An 18,952-nucleotide genomic window follows, 5' to 3' on the forward strand; every position below is an offset into this window, starting at 1 on the left:
CGCCAGCTGCCTTCCCCCTTTGCATAGCTCCCAAAGTTTTCTTTACTTCTTCCGGCGTTACCCGTGCGATTTCGAGTTCCTCTAGACTATTCTCTATTCCTTTACGTCGTGGGTTGCACTGGTACTGTATAATTCTCCATAGAACTCCTCAGCCACTTGAACTATCTCATCCATATTAGTAATGATGTTGCTGGCTTTGTCTCTTAACGCATACATCTGATTCTTGCCAATTCCTAGTTTCTTCTTCACTGCTTTTAGGCTTCCTCCGTTCCTGAGAGCATGTTCAATTCTTCCCATATTATACTTCCTTATGTCAGCTCTCTTACGCTTGTTGATTAACTTCGAAAGTTCTGCCAGTTCTATTCTAGCTGTAGGCTTAGAGGCTTTCATACATTGGCGTTTCTTGATGAGATCTTTCGTCGCCTGCGATAGCTTACTGGTATCCTGTCTAACGGAGTTACCACCGAATTCTACTGCACACTCCTTAATGATGCCCATAAGATTGTCGTTGATTGCTTCAACACTAAGGTCCTCTTCCTGAGTTAAAGCCGAATACCTGTTTTGTAGCTTGATCGGGAATTCCTCTATTTTCCCTTTTACCGCTGACTCATTGATCGGCTTCTTATGTAACAGTTTCTTCCGTTCCCTCCTCAGGTCTAGGCTAATTCGAGTTCTTACAATCCTATGGTGGTAAGAACTGTTGAGCACGTCCACATCTTGTATGATGCCAGGGTTAGCGCAGAGTATGAAGTCGATTTCATTTCTAGTCTCGCCGTTCGGGCTCCTCCACGTCCACTTTCGGCTATCCCGCTTGCGGAAGAAGGTATTCATTATCCCCATATTATTCTGTTCCGCAAACTCTACTAATAACTCTCCCCTGCTATTCCTAGTGCCTATGCCATATTCACCCACTGCCTTGTCTCCAGCCTCCTTCTTGCCTACCTTGGCATTAAAGTCGCCCATTACTATAGTGTATTTAGCTTTCACTCTGCCCATCGCCGATTCCACGTCTTCATAGAAGCTTTCGACTTCCTGGTCATCATGACTGGATGTAGGGGCGTAGACCTGTACAATCTTCATTTTGTACCTCTTATTAAGTTTCACAACAAGACCTGCCACCCTCTCGTTAATGCTATAGAATTCCTGTATGTTACCAGCTATATTCTTATTAACCAGGAATCCGACTCCTAGTTCTCTTCTCTCCGCTAAGCCCCGGTAGCACAGGACGTGCCCGCTAATTAGCACTGTATATGCTTCTTTTGGCCTCCTAACTTCACTGAGCCCTATTATATCCCATTTACTGCCCTCTAATTCCTCCAATAGCACTGCTAGACTCGCCTCACTAGAAAACGTTCTAGTGTTAAACGTCGCCAGGTTCATATTCGAACGGCGGCCTCTCCGGAGCCAGGGATTCTTAGCACCCTCTGCTGCGTCGCAGGGCTGATCGCCGCCGTGGTCAGTTGCTTCGCAGCTGCTGGGGACTGAGGGCCGGGGTTTGATTGTTCTGTTCATATAGGAGGTTGTGGCCAAGTACTGCACCAGGGTGGCGAATCCTTCTCTGGTGAGGGAGCGCGTTACCGGTTCTGGTCACCAGGATCAGACCACACTCTAGGCATGTTTATGCAATTTTATCAACACGGGGATTTTTCTTTTTTTTAGTCCGGTGGAAAATTGCGCGGAACCGGGATTCGAACCACGGACATCTTGCACACAAGGCGGGTGTTCTACCTCTACGCCACCGCTGCTTGGCGTTGCGGAACAATTAAACACTTTTTTTTCGGTTTTCACATCTGAAGAACCAGTGCCACCAGATCTGAACTTTTTCAGCTTAAATACTTCAATAAATGACGTCATAGCCACTCGCGAAGGTTCAGAAGCTGCTATAGATCGTCTACCAGGTAATTCGGCACCCGGACCAGATGACATTTGCGCAAAAGTGCTAAAGCTTACAAAACCAGCTATATCACGTATCTTCGTTACTATTTTTCAACTGTCAGTTGATACAGGATGCGTGCCTGACGCCTGGAAGTGTGCACGTGTATTCCCATTTTTAAATCTCGTGATCCCTCCTTCATCTTAAACTACAGGCCCATCTCATTAACAAGCATGTGTTTTAATTACTAGAGCACATCATATCATTCACCGTCATGAAATTTCTATTATATCACAATTTCTTCTCTAGCAATCAGCATGGTTTCCTTCGTGGTCGTTCCTGTGAAACCCAACTATTCGAATTGGTAACTGTCTTCCACGAAGCCGTTCATGGTGGACTAAAAATAGATGCTATATTTGTTGATTTTGCAAAAGCATTTGACAAAGTTCCGCACATCCACTTATTAATGAAGCTAACAAATCTTAACATAAACAGTAGGATAACAAATGGGATAGCTAATTTTTTAACCAACTGAAGTCAATCAGTGTACGTGAATGGGTACTGATCTTCACTTTCGCATTTAAAATCCGGTGTACCACAGGGTTCAGTCCTGGGCCCAATATTATTTCTGATTTATATTAACGACATAGGAAACACTTTATCTTCTACTATAAGGTTATTCGCAGACGACTGTATCACCTACAGACGCATTACTAACGCCGAATACGAGAACTCATTACAGGTAGACCTTGACAAACTCGCATTTTGGTGTTGCCAGTGGCAAATTGAAATTAGCATTTCTAAAACTAAGGCCATGACGTTCACGAGAACACATAGTCCGGAATTGCGCTACTACACGATTCAGGAATCCCTGTTGAGAAAGTATCCACATTTAAATGTCTCGAAGTTCATTTATCCTCTGCTTTATCTTGGAATGAGCACGTTGATACCATAACCAGTAAGGCATCGAAAACCCTCGGCTTTCTTAAACGTAACTTATACTTGGCGAACTCTGCTACTAAGTTATTAGCATACACTACGCTTGTTCGTTCAAAGGTAGATACGCATCCATTATTTGGAATCCGCATCAAACCTATCTGATGGATCAGTTTGAAGCTGTACGAAATACAGCAGCAAGACATCTCACAAAAAAATACTCGCGAAACTACAGTGTTACGGATATCAAGAAATCACTTTCATTGCCCTCTCTTCAAAACCACCGACAAAGAACACTGTTATCACATTTTCACAAGCTTTATCATAATAGATTCATCTTACATTAATGCAGCTCATAGTATGTTTCAGCGTTTTGATCGCCCATTTAAAGTGCGACCCCTTTTTGCTCGCACTAATCTGTATCGTCATTCACCACTACTTTTGGCAATATATTGTCACAGTCGGTAATGTGGAAAGAAGACGACGCTGATGGTGGTCCTGGAGACGACGAAGAAGTGTTTTAGCAAGATCGATGCTCTACGCTTGTTGGCTCAGCCATTAAAAGCTACCTGTAAATAGACGAACGCTTCTTCCTTCCCGTAACATCATTGGTGGACGTGCGGGGTAATCGAGCAAGACGGAGCTCCGCAGCGGACGTAACCTGGCCGCCATGTCTTCCGAAGGAGACAGTTCAACCGCGGCCCCGTCGTCGCCCCCGACAGTCATCCTGGCCCAGCCTCGCGACCCTGGCATGTTTTCCGGGATTGACAACGTTGACGTCGATGACTGGTTACAGAATTATGAACGGGTCAGCGCATACAACCGCTGGGATAACACGCTTATGCTGGCTAATGTAATATTCTACCTCAAGCAAACAGCACGGGTCTGGTTCGAAACACATGAAGAAGAGATTACGAGTTGGGACCAGTGCAAACGGAAGCTTAGGGATTTGTTCGGCAAACCCGTCGGCCGCCAACGTGCTGCAAAGAAGGACCTTGGGACCCGTGTACAGACGTCCACTGAATCGTACGTGGCCTATATCCAGGACGTCCTCGCTCTTTGCCGCAAAGTAGATAACAATATGGCAGAGGCAGACAAGGTCAGCCACGTCTTAAAGGGCATCGCGGACGACGCGTTTAACCTGCTTGTTTATAAGAACATCACAACGGTCAATGAGATCATTAACGAATGTCGCCGCTTTGAAGACGCGAAGAGTCGCCGCATAGTTCAACAGTTTACGCGCCTACCTAATACCGCAGCTTCGTCGACGTGCGAAGACATTTGTCCACCGCGTGAGCCCACCTCTTCCGAGAACGTCGTCCGTATCGTTCGGCGAGAAATCGAAGCAGCGTCTCCTGCCACGCCTGTGACGCAGTGCTTTGACGATTCCCGGCCGCTTGTGTCACTCATTCAGTCGGTCATTCGCCAAGAACTTGCGAATGTAGGTCTTCCATCCATCTGCTCCGCCAGCCGTCCTGACTTTGCTTCGTCTGCTGCCTCTGCCCCTGTTCACCGGAGCCAATACGGTCCGTATCCGAGCTATCGCAACCCGGCCGAATGGCGCACCCATGACGATAGACCCATCTGTTTTTACTGTGGACGTGTGGGCCACATCTCTCGCCACTGTCGAAGTTCCTGGCCAGCCCACTCACGACCAAGCTTTCCCGCCTACCGCCGCTCCCCACTGAATCCTCGCCCGCCATCACTCTCCACCGAGGTTGAAGACGCACCTGACAACGCTCGAGCCACCGCGACCAGCCGATCGCCATCACCACATAGTCGCCGCTCCCGTTCGCCCCAGCTGCGTCGCTCTCCATCCCCAGCTTACCGTCGCCGCTCTCCGACGGGAAACTAACTGGGGCAGCTCCTGGAGGTGACGCTGCTCTAGAACACCGGCCTGAAATTCCTCTGCTGACCCTGCCTACTAATCGGAACCTTCTGGACGTGGACGTGGATGGTTTGCCCGTTACAGCACTCATCGACACTGGAGCCCAAATTTCCATCATGAGTGCGGAGCTTCGAACGCGCTTGAAAAAGGTACTTACCCCTGCTCCGACTCGACTGCTCCAGGTCGCCGATGGTGGAACTCCGGCTGTGCTTGGAATGTGTACTGCTCGTGTCAGTGTCGCCGGTCGCCACACGTCCGTTTTGTTTAGTGTGCTTGAACGTTGCCCTCACAATGTGATCCTCGGACTCGACTTTTTGTCCGCCCATTCTGCTCTGATTGACTGTTCCGCCGGTGTCGTACAACTTGACTTACCCCTACCTGTTCCCATTGACCTTCCTGCTCAAGCTCCAGCTCAGCTTTGTTCCGCGGATTTTATACGCCTGCCATCTCTTGCAGCAACCTTCATCCCTGTTTTAGCCAGCCCACCTGTACCTGATGGAGACTATGTCCTCACTCCCGCGACGTCAGTCCTGCTTTCTCACAATGTCTCCTTCCCACACACCATCGTTTCTGTTGCGGACAATCAGACATGTCTTCCGATCCTAAATTTCGGACAGTGCCCGCAAGTAGTTCCTCGAGGCATGTCTCTTGCCACGTTGTCACCAACGCACGAGTGCCACATTTCTGCTCTATCTGTTGCGCCGTCTTCGACCACTGCTCATTCTGCGCCTTCTGCATCAGCCCCGACCGATGACTTTACAAAGATGATTGCACCGGACCTCTCCACCCAACAAGCCGCACAGCTCCGTGGCCTCCTCCAGTCCTACTCCGACATTTTCGATCTGAACGATCGCCCTTTGCGGCAAACTACGGTCGTGACGCATCGGATAAATACCGGCGATGCAGCACCTGTTCGCAGACGCCCATACCGGGTGTCGCCCTCTGAACGACAAGTTATCCAGAGCGAGGTTGACAAGATGCTTGCCAAAGGGATTATTGAACACTCTTCCAGTCCGTGGGCGTCCCCTGTTGTTCTCGTCAAAAAGAAGGATAACAGCTGGCGATTCTGCGTTGACTATCGTCATCTAAACACGATCACCAAGAAAGATGTGTATCCACTTCCCCGCATTGACGATGCTCTGGATTGTCTCCACGGTGCCACTTATTTTTCATCTATAGACCTTCGCTCTGGATATTGGCAAATTGCCGTGGATGACATGGACCGTGAAAAGACCGCATTCGTCACACCAGACGGCCTATATCAGTTCCGAGTAATGCCATTTGGCTTGTGCAATGCCCCGGCGACCTTTGAACGGATGATGGACATGCTCTTGCGTGGTTTGAAATGGTCCATCTGTTTGTGCTACTTGGATGACGTCATCGTCTTCTCTTCAACTTTTGCGACACATCTTGAAAGACTTTCATCTGTTCTTTCTGTTTTTCGCACCGCTGGCTTACAGCTCAACTCGTCCAAGTGCCACTTCGGTCACCGCCAAATAACTATGCTCGGACACCTTGTCGATTCGTCAGGCATTCGCCCCGACCCCGCTAAAGTTCATGCTGTGCAGAATTTCCCTGTACCAACTTGTGCCAAAGATGTTCGCAGCTTTATGGGCCTTTGCTCTTACTTCCGCAGGTTTGTGGAAAATTTCGCCCATGTTGCCCGTCCCCTGACTGACCTCCTGAGGAAAGACGTTCCTTTCTATTGGGGCTCTGAACAAGCGTCTGCTTTCTCGCAGCTGATCACGCTGCTTACTACACCTCCTGTTCTCGCCCATTTTGACCCCTCCGCTCCGACAGAAATCCGCACTGACGCCAGTGGCTACGGAATCGGTGCAGTTTTAGCTCAACGCCAATGTGGGCACGACCGCGTTATCGCCTACGCCAGTCGCCTCCTCTCTCCCGCCGAGCGCAATTACTCGATTACTGAGCGCGAGTGCCTCGCCCTCATTTGGGCGGTGGGCAAGTTCCGACCCTACATATATGGACGACCATTTACAGTTACAACCGACCACCACGCCCTTTGTTGGCTTTCCTCCCTCAAGGATCCCACCGGCCGCCTCGGTCGCTGGGCCCTACGGCTGCAAGAATACACCTACACTGTGGTCTACAAGTCGGGTCGTCTACATCAGGACGCCGACTGCCTGTCTCGTCATCCCGTCGATGTACCGGACGGTTTAGTGGATGTCGCACCGATCTGCGTTCTTTCCCTCTCAGCCTTGCAAGACATTGGCGCTGAACAACGACGCGACGAGTCGTTACGCCCCATTATGGAACGCCTGCTCTCTGCTCCGTCTGACCCATCCCTTCACATGTTCGTACTACAAAATGGCATCCTGTATCGCCGCAACATGCACCCCGATGGGCCCCAGCTCCTAACCGTCATTCCGTCTCATCTGCAAACGATTGTACTGCAGCAACTGCACGACGTTCCCACCGCTGGACACCTTGGCGTCGCGCGGACCTATGACCGAATTCGGCGACGGTTTTTCTGGCCGCGTCTCACCCGCTCCGTCCGGCGCTATGTTGCCGCGTGTGAGTCGTGTCAACGCCGAAAAAGACCAGCTGTGCCTCCTGCCGGACTGCTGCAGCCTTTGGATATACCGGCCGACCCTTTTTTTCGCGTTGGCCTTGATCTCCTTGGACCATTCCCTATATCCGAGGCCGGAAATAGGTGGATTGCCGTCGCTACGGACTATACAACTCGCTATGCCATTACTAGAGCCCTACCGACCAGCTGCGCTACAGACGACGCTGATTTCTTGCTTCACGACGTTATCTTGCACCACGGTGCACCTCGTCAACTTCTCACCGATCGTGGCAGATACTTTCTTGCCAAAGTCATCGACGACCTACTTCGATTATGTGCTACTAAACATAAACTTACTACCGCTTACCATCCTCAAACTAACGGTCTTACCGAACGCCTGAACCGCACATTAACGGACATGCTCGCAATGTATGTTTCCTCCGATCACCGCGACTGGGACATTGCTCTACCATTTGTCACGTTCGCCTACAATTCCTCGCGCCACGACACAGCTGGCTATTCACCCTTCTATCTCCTCTTCGGCCGTGAGCCGACTTTGCCTTTCGAGACACTCCTCTCGACCACGCTCGACTCGCCGACAGAGTACACTCGGGATGTCATAGCCACAGCGACCCAAGCACGCCAGATTGCCCGCATTCGTCTGTCTGCTTCCCAGACACGCCAGAAGTACCGTTACGACAAGCGCCATCACGACGTGAACTACGAACCAGGCGCTCTTGTGCTAGTATGGTATCTAGCTCGGCATGTTGGTCTTTCCGAGAAATTACTCTCGCGATACTATGGCCCTTACCGCATCCTTCGCCAGGTGACCCCTGTCACATATGAAGTGTCTCCGCTGAATGCCACGGTGCCTTCACCCCTCTCTGACATCATCCACGTCAGCCGTCTCAAACCTTACCTTTCTTCGACCGATGAGCCGCACCAATCAGGTGCTTTTTCCGACGGGGGTGATGTCACAGTCGGTAATGTGGAAAGAAGACGACGCTGATGGTGGTCCTGGAGACGACGAAGAAGTGTTTTAGCAAGATCGATGCTCTACGCTTGTTGGCTCAGCCATTAAAAGCTACCTGTAAATAGACGAACGCTTCTTCCTTCCCGTAACAATATCATTGGAATAAACTTCCGACGGACATTGTATCTGCCATTAACCATGATTTTTCTGTTATCAAGTTGAAGGTTTTCTGAATGTGTGATTATTTCTGTGTTGAGTTCTTACTTGCGTATGTTATTCTATCTATATAATTGTGGCACTGTATCTTGTAAATGTTCTTTTTTATATGCTTGTAATTCTAACTGCCCCCCCCTTTGTAATGCCCGAATGGGCTTTTAAGGGTATATGAATAAAAAATATGAATAAAAAACCTTCGGTCGCCAGAAAGGTCTCACATGGCTACACTTGCGTCTGAAAGTTCGGCGACAAACGCGCCCAGCAACGTACTTTGAGAGATCTCGTGAAAGAGTGGCTTCTCCCCGCCCAACCTCAGGCGCTGCAGCAGGGGCTTCTCTTCCCCATCTTTATTCTTTCTTTATTCAGAGCTTACCCCGTATTGCCCGAAGGTGCCACAGCAGGCGGTTACAGCACTGACATAAAGAAATCTTCATTTTTGCAGCGCACTTGTACTTGAGACAGCTTCTTCCACTATTTATTGGTTCTACGAAATAGGATTTTGCGATTAGGTCCGTCGTGGTAGGCAATTCCCTTATTTTGAAAAGATTATCAGTTCTAAGTAAACGGTAATGAGGTTCCTTAAATTATCTTTCTTCGTTAATTATTGTTGTATCACTAAATATTGAAAACAGAAGTTCAATCGCAGTTCTTGTCGGCGCAAGGAAGGTAGTTTTCACTCAAGTAGATTTTTTGTCTGAGTGCAGCTCTCCCGCCTCTTTTAGCGCCTGATGATGAACCTAGCTGCCCGATTTTGAATTTGCGGTAGTTCGTGAATCAGTGTAACTTGCATAGGATCTCATAAGTCACATGCATGGTTTAGTATAGGTCGAACACGTGGTAAAAAGGTTACCTTTCTTATGTTTAGTTCCGAAATTTTAAAGTTGTATTATATAAAATTTAGTGTCTTTACAGCTCTTCCAACAACGTCGCTTACATGTGCATTCCACGAGCAATCGCATGAAAAGACTACACCTAGATATTTCTATCTAACTGATTTTTACAGGCTCATTGTTGAACAGGTGCTTAGTCTACTTTGGCTTCCGTTTTCTTGTAAAAGAAACGTGGACAACTTTGTATCATTTAGCTTCATTTTTCACATAGAGTACCAATTCTGAATACGATGCAATCATCCGCAAACACTCTAGGGTGTGATGAAATACCAACTGAAATTACATTAATAGTGTTACCCGAACGAAGGATTAAGGCTGGAGACTATTTACAAAGTATATTTACAAAGGACAACTGCAGCGCTAGCCAGTTCAGCCGACAGCTCGAGAGCCAAAGAGCGTTTGTAGTCTTCGTCGGGGCGCCCGCGTGCATCGGCCGCAAGAAACACAAAATGTGCATGTATCATTACCCCGGCGGCAGAAGCACCGTTCCGGAGCTGCAACATAGCTGTGATAACAGGAGAGTAATATGGCTTGAGGCGTGCGAAACGCACAACCCCAGTGGAATTCGGGGCAGATGAGGCACTTGTACTGACTGGGGCGATTTTGTACGTAACTGGAGTCACGGCACGCATCACTCGATATGGGCCTGTGTACCGAGACAGTTTTTCTGAGAGGCCAACGTGACGAGTCGGGGACTACAGGAGTACTTGTGGACGAAAACTGGACGTCTCTCTGTTGGCGATCGTGCTACCGCCGTCACTTCTCTCGAGAGGTCAGGAGGTCAGCGCGCGAAATTTCGCATGCTTGGGCTGCCCTGGTGATCGCGTCAAGTGCCCACTCGCTGGTGTCTGCGGATGGAAGGGATGCGTCCAGTGGCAATGTGGGTTCTCGGCAGAACAACAGACAGAACGGGAAATAACCGCCAGTGTCGTGACGCAAAGTATATGCAAAAGGGGCAAAGCGTAGGGCAAGGTGCCAATCAGTATGGTCGGACGAGACGTACTTTGCAAGCATGCAAAGTCCGTCTTTGAGACTTACACACTTTGAGACCATTCACAGCCGAATGGTCTTTGAGACCATTCGGCTGTGGATGGTACGGCGCAGTGAGCTTGTGCTTGGTCGAGCAGGAGTGCAGAATGCCGGCGATGACTTGAAAACGAAATGTCCGACCACGGTCTGTGAGCAGTTAGTGTGGAGCACCTTGCTGCAGAATCACGTCGCGTACAAGAAAATCGGCGACATCTGTGGCTCAGCTTGTTGGAAGCGCTCTGGTCATGGCGTAGCGCAACGCGTAAACTGTCGCCACGGCGAAACACTTGTTGCAAGACGTGGATAGATGGAAAGGACCAAGTAAGTCCAAGCAAACGCGAAAGAACGGCTCCGAAGGAATGTAGAGCGGTTAAAGGCATACGACAGGGAGCGTCGATGGCGTTTCTTGGCGCTGGCATTTTTCAGAAGCCGCAACGTATTTTCGGACAGAGCGGGCAAGGCCTGGCCAAAAGAAGCGTCGGCGAATCCGATCGTAGGTGCGGAAGACGCCAAGGTGACCTGCCGTTCGTAAATCGTGAAGTTCTTGGAGAACAGCTGAGCGGAGGTGCTTAGGAATAACGAAGAGTAGGCCATGACCATCGGGGAGTACGTTGTGGCGGTATAATACACCATCCTGGAGAACAGACAGGCGAAGCGACGAATCAGAAGGCGAAGACTTCAAGCCGTTAGTGATTGCGCGCAAAGTGTCATCACGGCGTTCCTCATCCGCAACATGTACCAGCTGAGAAACGGAGAAAACGCAAGCGTCGGCATCGGAGTCAGGGTCGGCGGGTGGTTCGTCCACAGGATAGCGTGATAAATAGTCTGCATATTGATGTAATCGGCCCGACTCGTATACTGCTGCATAGGAATATTGTTGCAGCCGCAAAGCCCAGCGACCAAGCCGGCTGGTAGGATCTTTAATTGAGGAAAGCCAGCAGAGCGCGTGGTGGTGCGTGATTACAGAGAAGTGCGTGCCATATAAGTACGGGGGGAATTTGGAAACTGCCCAGACGAGAGCTAGGCATTCACGTTGTGTAATCGAATAGTTGCGCTCCACTGCTGTGAGGAGGGCGCCAGCGTAGTGATAACGTCTGCCCAGCTCCTTCCCAGCGGTCGATTTAGTCACCACTGGTCTCCTCGAAGCTCTTGGGTTCAGCGAGAGCAGTGGAAAAGTAAACATATCCGCAATAGGGATTAGTAAGAGGAAACTGGAGGATTGGTGGATGGAAAGTAGGGAAACAACAAAAAACGGAGACGTACAAAAGCACAGTTCGCAATAGGGGATCAGAAAATGTGGTTGTGGGAGTTCATAGTTGTTCGTTTTCTTTGTTCTTGTTTAACCTAGGTAGGACATTAGTCAGTATAATATGAGAGCTTGGTGGCGCAACCCACCGCCTTGTTCCAAAGGGGACGCTGATAACATCCATCCATCCATCCAACATGATCTTGACCCTGTTGGCGCTGGGCTAAGACGGCTCTGATACCGTGACCACTCCCACTGGTACGCACCTCTGTAGGAGAGTACGGGTAAAAGTGGGCCATTATAGGTGGTGTGGTGAGAATGTTGGTGAGGTGGGCAAACGCGGCAGTTTGAGCTGGGCCCCACGTAAAGGGCGCGGCCTTCTTCAGAAGATCAGTAAGAGGTCGGGCATTCGCTATCTAACGAAGTATCTAAAGAAGCGTCGGAAGTAGGAGCGAATTCGACAAAACTTCGGACGTCCTTCACAGACTGCAGTACAGGAAAAGACCTGACAGCACGAATTTTCTCCGGGTCTGATTGAATACCGGGAGCGTCGACGAGGTGGCCCAGCACCGTAATCTGCCGACGACCGAAGTGACACGAGGAATGTATTTGGAGCCCAGCCTCGCGGAAGACTTGCAGAACAGCTGATAAGCACTCAAGGTGAGTCTCAAATGTAGCCAAACGTACGAGAACGTCGTCTACGTAGCAGAGACATGTTGACCTTGATTTGAACCCTTGAAGCTAAGAGTCCATCATACGTTCGAACGTTGCTGGGGAGCTGCGTAGACCGAATGGCATAACTTTGAATTGATACAGACCATCAGAAGTGATAAATGCGGTCTTCTCTTGGTCTTTTTGATCCACGGAAATCTGCCAATAACCAGAAGGCAGGTCTATTGATGTAAAGTAGTTGGCACTGTGGAGTCAATCGAGGACGTTGTCTATGCAAGGCAAGGGGTAGACATCTTTCTTGGTAATGTGGTTTAGATGACGATAATCTACGCAGAAACGCCATGTGCCATCTTTCTTTTCAACAAGCACCATGGGCGACACCCAAGGGCTCGACGAAGGTTCAACAATGCCTTTGGCAAGCATCTTGTTCACTCCATCTTGAACAAGCATACGCTCTGCAGCCTAAACTCGATATGGCCGGCGATAAATAGGACTAGCATTAGTAGTATTTATGTGATGCGTAACAATTGAAGTCTGGCCCAATTGGCGATTGCTGAGTTCGAAGATGTCGGGGTAGGAAACCAAAAGGCGGCACAGAGCGGCTGCTTGTTCAGGCAAAATGTCCGCAGCAATCATAGGACAGAATGTTGCGTCAAGGCAAAATCGTCCTGCGGATATGGTGCAGAATCTGAGCAGAGGTCAACGGAAAACGTCATGACGTGGTCATTTCTGATAGCACGCAGCGTTGCAACCGATATACCTTGGGTTAGAACTTCCTTTGTCAAGCCAGAATTGACGACGGGGAGGCATTTCCGGTTATCGGTGACGGTGACGACACAGTGATATTGTGCATCAAAAGGACATCAGGAACAGGTGTGGCGACGTAATCACCATCAGGCACAGGAAACGAACATCGCAAATCGATGAAAGTCATGGCTTTAGGCGGCAGGTAGACGAAGGCGATGGTACTAAAGTTATTCGGCAGTTTAACATGCATATGCGCGAGTAGAGGAATTTCGAGGCAAAGGATACCGGCAGAACAGTCAATCAAAGCTGACTGCATCGTAAGAAAGTTGAGTCCGAGGATTAGATCACAAGGACAATTGGACAGCACTGTAAAAAGAACAGGAACGTGGCGGTTGCGGTACTTATACGTGAAGTACACATTCCAGTGACGTCAACAGTGCTGCTATCGGCCAATCATACGACTCATGTAGTAACAGGCGTGAGGACCTTCCTCAGTCGACGACGGAGGCTACAACTCATTATAGGAACCTGGGCTCCAGTATCTATTAACGCCGTCAAGGGACACCGGTGACGTGAATAACGAGCAAGTTCTGGTTCGTTGGTAGCGTCAATGGAGGATTTTGACACGACGAAGATAATGCAGCACTAGCACCCATAATGCACCCATAGCCTTGGCTATGGGCCCAACAGTTGTTTGCTTATGTTGATGTACAAATTTATGATGAAATAAATAATGTTTAATGTCTAAAGTCTACCTCCAGGAGCTGCATAGTCTAGTTTTCCGGCCGGGAGGGTCCATAATTGTTCGGCGACGAATAGCGGCGCGGCTTGGGCGACGGGGACCGACGGCGCTGAGGTGACGGCGAGCGATCAGGAAGACTGACATCGACGGATGGGTCAGAGGTAGGAGGCACATGGCGAGGCGAGAAACGCCGTAGGTCGGCATATGGGCGAGGAGTCAGGGAAAAGGAGCTCAAATACGGCGACGTCCAGGAGGTACGGGAGTGGCGAGCGATATGGCCAATGCTCAGGCAACGAAAGCAAATCCGCTTGTTGTCCGGAGTTGTCCACTCGGTGCGGTTGCGTTATCTGGGAGGGGAATATAGATCGCCGTGAGGCGTAGCAGTCGGAACCGGTTCTTGCCGGTTCTTTTTGCCGCTACAACTGCCTGAATGAGAGAGATCGCTGAGGCTGGTTGGTCAACGGTAGGGTCAAGTGGGCGTGGGTGGGATGGGGCAGGACTTGTAGTCTCGAGATCTCGGCGAACAATACGTGTGACATGATCATTTAAGGGTTGTGAAGCGGTAAGGTCGACGCAAGACGACGTCGAAGCCGTGTTAGGGAGCCGGGAGAACTGTGGAATGACGCTGCAGCTTTTGGTGAGCTCAAGGCGGCGGCATTCCTTGACAATGACGTCGATGGTGGACACATTGTTTGAGACCAACAATTTGGACGCGTCGTCCGCGATCACTTTGAGTACGTGGCCGACTTTGTCAACCTCGGCCATTTTCTCGTCGAATTTCCGGCAAAGTGTGAGCACGCGTTGTATGTACGAGACAGACGATGCTGTAGAGGACTGAACTCGGGTAGCAAGTTCTTTCATAGGAGTCAGCTGCCGACCGGTGGGATTTCCAAAGAGGTCGCTGAGCTTCTCCTTGGAAGCATCCCAGCTTGCGATCTCGTCCTCGTGTGTCCGGAACCAGACACGAGGAGTTCCGCCCAAGTAGAATACGAGATTCGCTAGCATAATGGTGGGGTCCCAGCGGTTGTTTCGGCTAACACACTCATACAGGCTGAGCCGGTCCTAAACGCCGACATCACCTTGGACAGAGAATATGCCAGGATCATGGGGATTGGTAACCGCAAGGTACGTGGTTGTCAGACTCGCAGGAGTAGAAGGGCACGAGGTGTCGTCACCGAGAGCCATGGGGGAAAGCAGGACGGTGCGTTCGCTGCGCAGCTCCGTGGCGAGTATGCGAAACGACACCCTCCACTAAAATGTTGCGCGAAGGAAGGATTAGGCATGGAGACAATTAGCAAAGTATATTTACAAAGGATAACTGCAGCGCTGGCCAGTTCAGCCGACAGCACGACAGCCAGAGAGCGTTCGTCGTCTTCGTCGGGGCGCCCGCGAGCTTTGGCCACAAGAAACACGCAATGTGAATGTATCAATATAAACTAAATAAAGAAGTGTCGCCACAGTGGACTCACAGCTACGTACCCAGAGCTTTCGCAATTTAAATTAACACATTGTCCACGCTTTGACAGATAATATTCTATCCCGCTAAGCACAGCAGAGTCTACGTTTAGCAGTCTCGCTCTCAGTTACTCTAACTATCTGTGTAAAAAAGAAATGCTATTCACTTTGAAGATATGCCAATGCTGCGAACTTATCGTGTTCCATTCCTTCAACAGAACATGTGATCACGGCCGTGCTATGTGCTACTATTTATTCAATACCGTTCTCTAATTGAACGATATCATTGAACCTACGCTGAAATATACAACATCACGTAGACTTCCTATAGATTGTTCGCATTTTCGCAGACTTGTCTTTAGGGCCGCAAAGCTTTATCTCGGGTTCATACCCGCTCTCTATCGTTCATTGGAATATTCGATATGCGCCTCCAAACTGCTACACTAAAGGGGTAAGCCTTGCTCCACGAAAGAGCAGAAATCCTTGCTCTTGAGGCACTCCGAATCTGCAATTCAAATTCGTCATTGCACGACCCACACGATTGTCTAGCTGGTATTCCTTTTATGTGTATACAGGGTGTCGCACATAACTTGAGCCAAGAATTTAGAAGTGAAAGGCGCGTCAGAAGGGAATTGAGCCAAACGCATACTATTCGCAATTGCCTATAGTAACTTATACATTTTTTTGTTTTACACATAACTCACTAAATAAATAAATTTAATTAGCCAACCTTTTTCTCATTGGCTGAGGACCCCGAGTATGATACGCAGATTTTTAGTGCACTTTCCGTAACCATCGATCGAGTTGGTTCCTTTACGATACTTCTCACGTAGTCCTTATTTCCGGGTTGCAAAGAATGCCCGCGATATATGAAAAAAGGCACGTGAGGAGCGCTTGCTCAGGTGTATCGTGCTGCTCCCAAGCGTACGTTCGGTGAAAAAGGTCGGCTCCCGTTGGATGAGGGCGAAAATGCATGCTGCTGGCCGAGCAATGCCGATGAGATGAAGAACGCCCAGCCACTTCCTCGTTGCCAGTCACGATGCAGCCGACCTTTTTCACCGAACGCACGCTTGAGAGCAGCAAAATACCACTGCGCAAACGCTCCGTCATGTGGATTTTAAAAAAATATTTTGCGGGCCTTCTTTGCAACCCGGAAAAAACGCCTACGTGAGACGTATCGGAGAGGAAACAACTCGATCGGTAGTTTCGGAAGGCGCTGTACAAGTATGGGCATGATACTTGGGGTCCTCAGCCAATATTTAAAAAGTTGGGTAATTAATTTTAATTAATTAATGAATTATGGAGAAGCAAAACATTGAGTTACTACGGGCCAGTGCGAATAGTATGCATTCGGTTCAATTCGCTTCCGACGCGCCTCTCTTTTTTAAATTCTTGGCTCAAGTTACGTGGGACACCCTGTATACGTAAGGGATACGTCAGCAAACAACGTTTTAAGTTGCGGCTGCTCGCGATGGATGAATTCTCACATTTCGTGTTTATATGTAAGAATTCAGATTGCTGTTGAAAAATGTCTCGTCAAACACTTTTGCGCCGGGTAGGTTTACTTGGTAACTACGACCTCTTGAAAGTGATTGCATTGTTCTGTGCCTTCTTGTTTGAGGGGGTGCGTCCGCTGCTTTAGATACTGTCTGCCACATTTCTCACCATTAAGTCAAGATATTATTATTGTTTAACACGACAAGGCTCTTTTCGCTTGCTCCTGATACATGAATTTTGACCGTGTTACAATTTCTCCTAAATGCGCTACAATTCATAGAAACCATCTTTGCCTTCAGAAACAACGACAAGAAGAAGAAAAACATGCATATCCAATACCCAAAATGAAAAAGTGAAATAAGCGCAAATCAATTTCCCAGCAAGTATTGTGCACTCAATAAATGAAAGATTACCTAAACAATAAAGTTCAAATAGTAGTTACGTTTTGTTCCACGCTACATTGCCTACAGACTTTGACCTTCACGGAAGCTATGCACGTATGTATTAAGAAGCAGGCTTTCGCTACATAGAATTGCCTGCGTTACCTTAGAAAGTTGCCATCCCGAAGAGTGCGGATACTGTTATGCTCACCGTTTCGTCTGCTACGAAGTTGCTTCTCTCCTTCACCGACTGCCGCACGGACCGACGTACCGTTTCAAGCCTCGTCTGCACGAAGCTGCGAGAATTAATGTTGCCTTCAATGGCCATCTGCGCGGGCTCAACATGTGCGTCTAAAGGACGGAGCGCCGGACACCAAATGCAGGACAACAACTCGTCATCTGTAGCGCTGGCATTCAGAGATGCATCGTTATTTGCTTGGGGTGTCGCCTCATTGGTCGGCATCTCTCCGTCATCGTCCTCAGTCGGTTCTTCAGTCTGGTCAATCTGCGAAAAGAAAAGAAATGCAGCAGACTTGCACGACATTACCGAATCACAATTGAATTTCAAATGACGCCATTCCTTACAAGCATTTCCAATAGCAATATCAGTTGCCAATAATTAAATCACACACTTTCAACCAATGTCAGTATGAGACTGAGCGTTTGTAAACTTGTTCTCCATTACGCTGAGGGGCACTGGTTAAACTGCTTTTCTGCAAACAGTAATTTATTCACACACATTTTGCTTTGCAACAACACGAGTCATAAGTCCCGTCCCCTATCCTCCCCGTCAAGCTCGGTTTCGCTAACTGTGACGTCGGCTGCGTTCATAAGTCTCCCAAGGCAGTGGGAAAATACTTTTGTTTTGCAGCCAATCTGTGTGTGGCTAGCAGATTCGTCCGTCTGTCTGTCGGTCGCCTGTACACCGAAACACCTCCGACGCAACCTCATGTGCATGTGCGAAAAAAAAAAAGAAAGAAGAGGCGCGGGTTGAGCCAACACCACCTAGCACAAGGCCTGTTTACGCCCATTCATGACGTCACGCTACCTGGCTCAAAATTTCCATTGACAAAGCTGGCGTGATGAAAGCGGTAACGTCAAAATTACTGTTGCCTACTCGGGAGCATCCCTATTAGATTCTGTGGCCGTCGGACCAGGTAACATAACATCATGGATCGGAGTGAAAAGGCCTTGTGCTATCTAGATGGTGTTGGATTACCTGCGCCAGTATTGACGTCGATGCTGTCCGTCCCAGCCTAGCGCGAGCGCAGCAGTTTCTCATCGGCTCCGAAATGGGCAGGCCTCGCGTCATACGTACTCCTTATGGGCAGACAGCTTTCCATCAGCAACGCCGCGAGCAGAACCGGGAACGAGCTCGTCTACGCCATGTCGATGCTGCAGCCCGGGCACGAGAACAGGCACGTACAGCCGAGTGCAAGCAGCAACGGCCTACCAAGCATCCGGCAGCCTACCAAGCCGTCGTTCAAGGAACCATCGGAATTAACTCAGTGATAAACACCTGGGCCGCACGTTTGAGTTCGCTAGTTAACCATCTGGGCGGAGTGCTTGTGCGGTGATTTTATTATTTACAAAACCTATTTCGTAAAACCAACGTGAAATGCCCTGTATCACTTATAAACGCAATTTACATCTAAAAATCTAAGGTAGCTCTTAATACACACTACTTGAACTTTGCCTACAAATTACAAAAAATGAGGCGCTTATGTTACCCAGCGTTAAACGAAGTATACCGAGGACCACGGGTAAACGTTCTAGGACTTCGTGTATACCATTAAAATACGACGAAAAAATAATGAAAATATACGTAGAGAGCCAAATAGTACTTCTACGCATAATGTATTGAAAAGACCGCAAGAA

At 48.9% G+C, this 18,952-nt stretch overlaps 1 protein-coding gene across 1 annotated transcript in view; it reads right to left on the reverse strand.

Annotated features, from left to right (window-relative positions):
• Window positions 1–18,952, reverse strand: part of LOC142563570 (uncharacterized) — a 344,963-nt gene that overhangs the window by 123,591 nt on the left and 202,420 nt on the right. The window contains exons 6-7 of the mRNA XM_075674155.1: window positions 17,286–17,579; window positions 8,147–8,244 (exon numbers count right to left, since the gene is read on the reverse strand). Of these exons, the coding sequence (XP_075530270.1) occupies window positions 8,147–8,244; window positions 17,286–17,579 (392 nt within the window). The remainder of the gene's footprint in view (window positions 1–8,146; window positions 8,245–17,285; window positions 17,580–18,952) is intronic.

The sequence above is a fragment of the Dermacentor variabilis genome, chromosome 11 (assembly GCF_050947875.1).
Source record: "Dermacentor variabilis isolate Ectoservices chromosome 11, ASM5094787v1, whole genome shotgun sequence".
Classification (NCBI taxonomy): Eukaryota; Metazoa; Arthropoda; class Arachnida; order Ixodida; family Ixodidae; genus Dermacentor; species Dermacentor variabilis.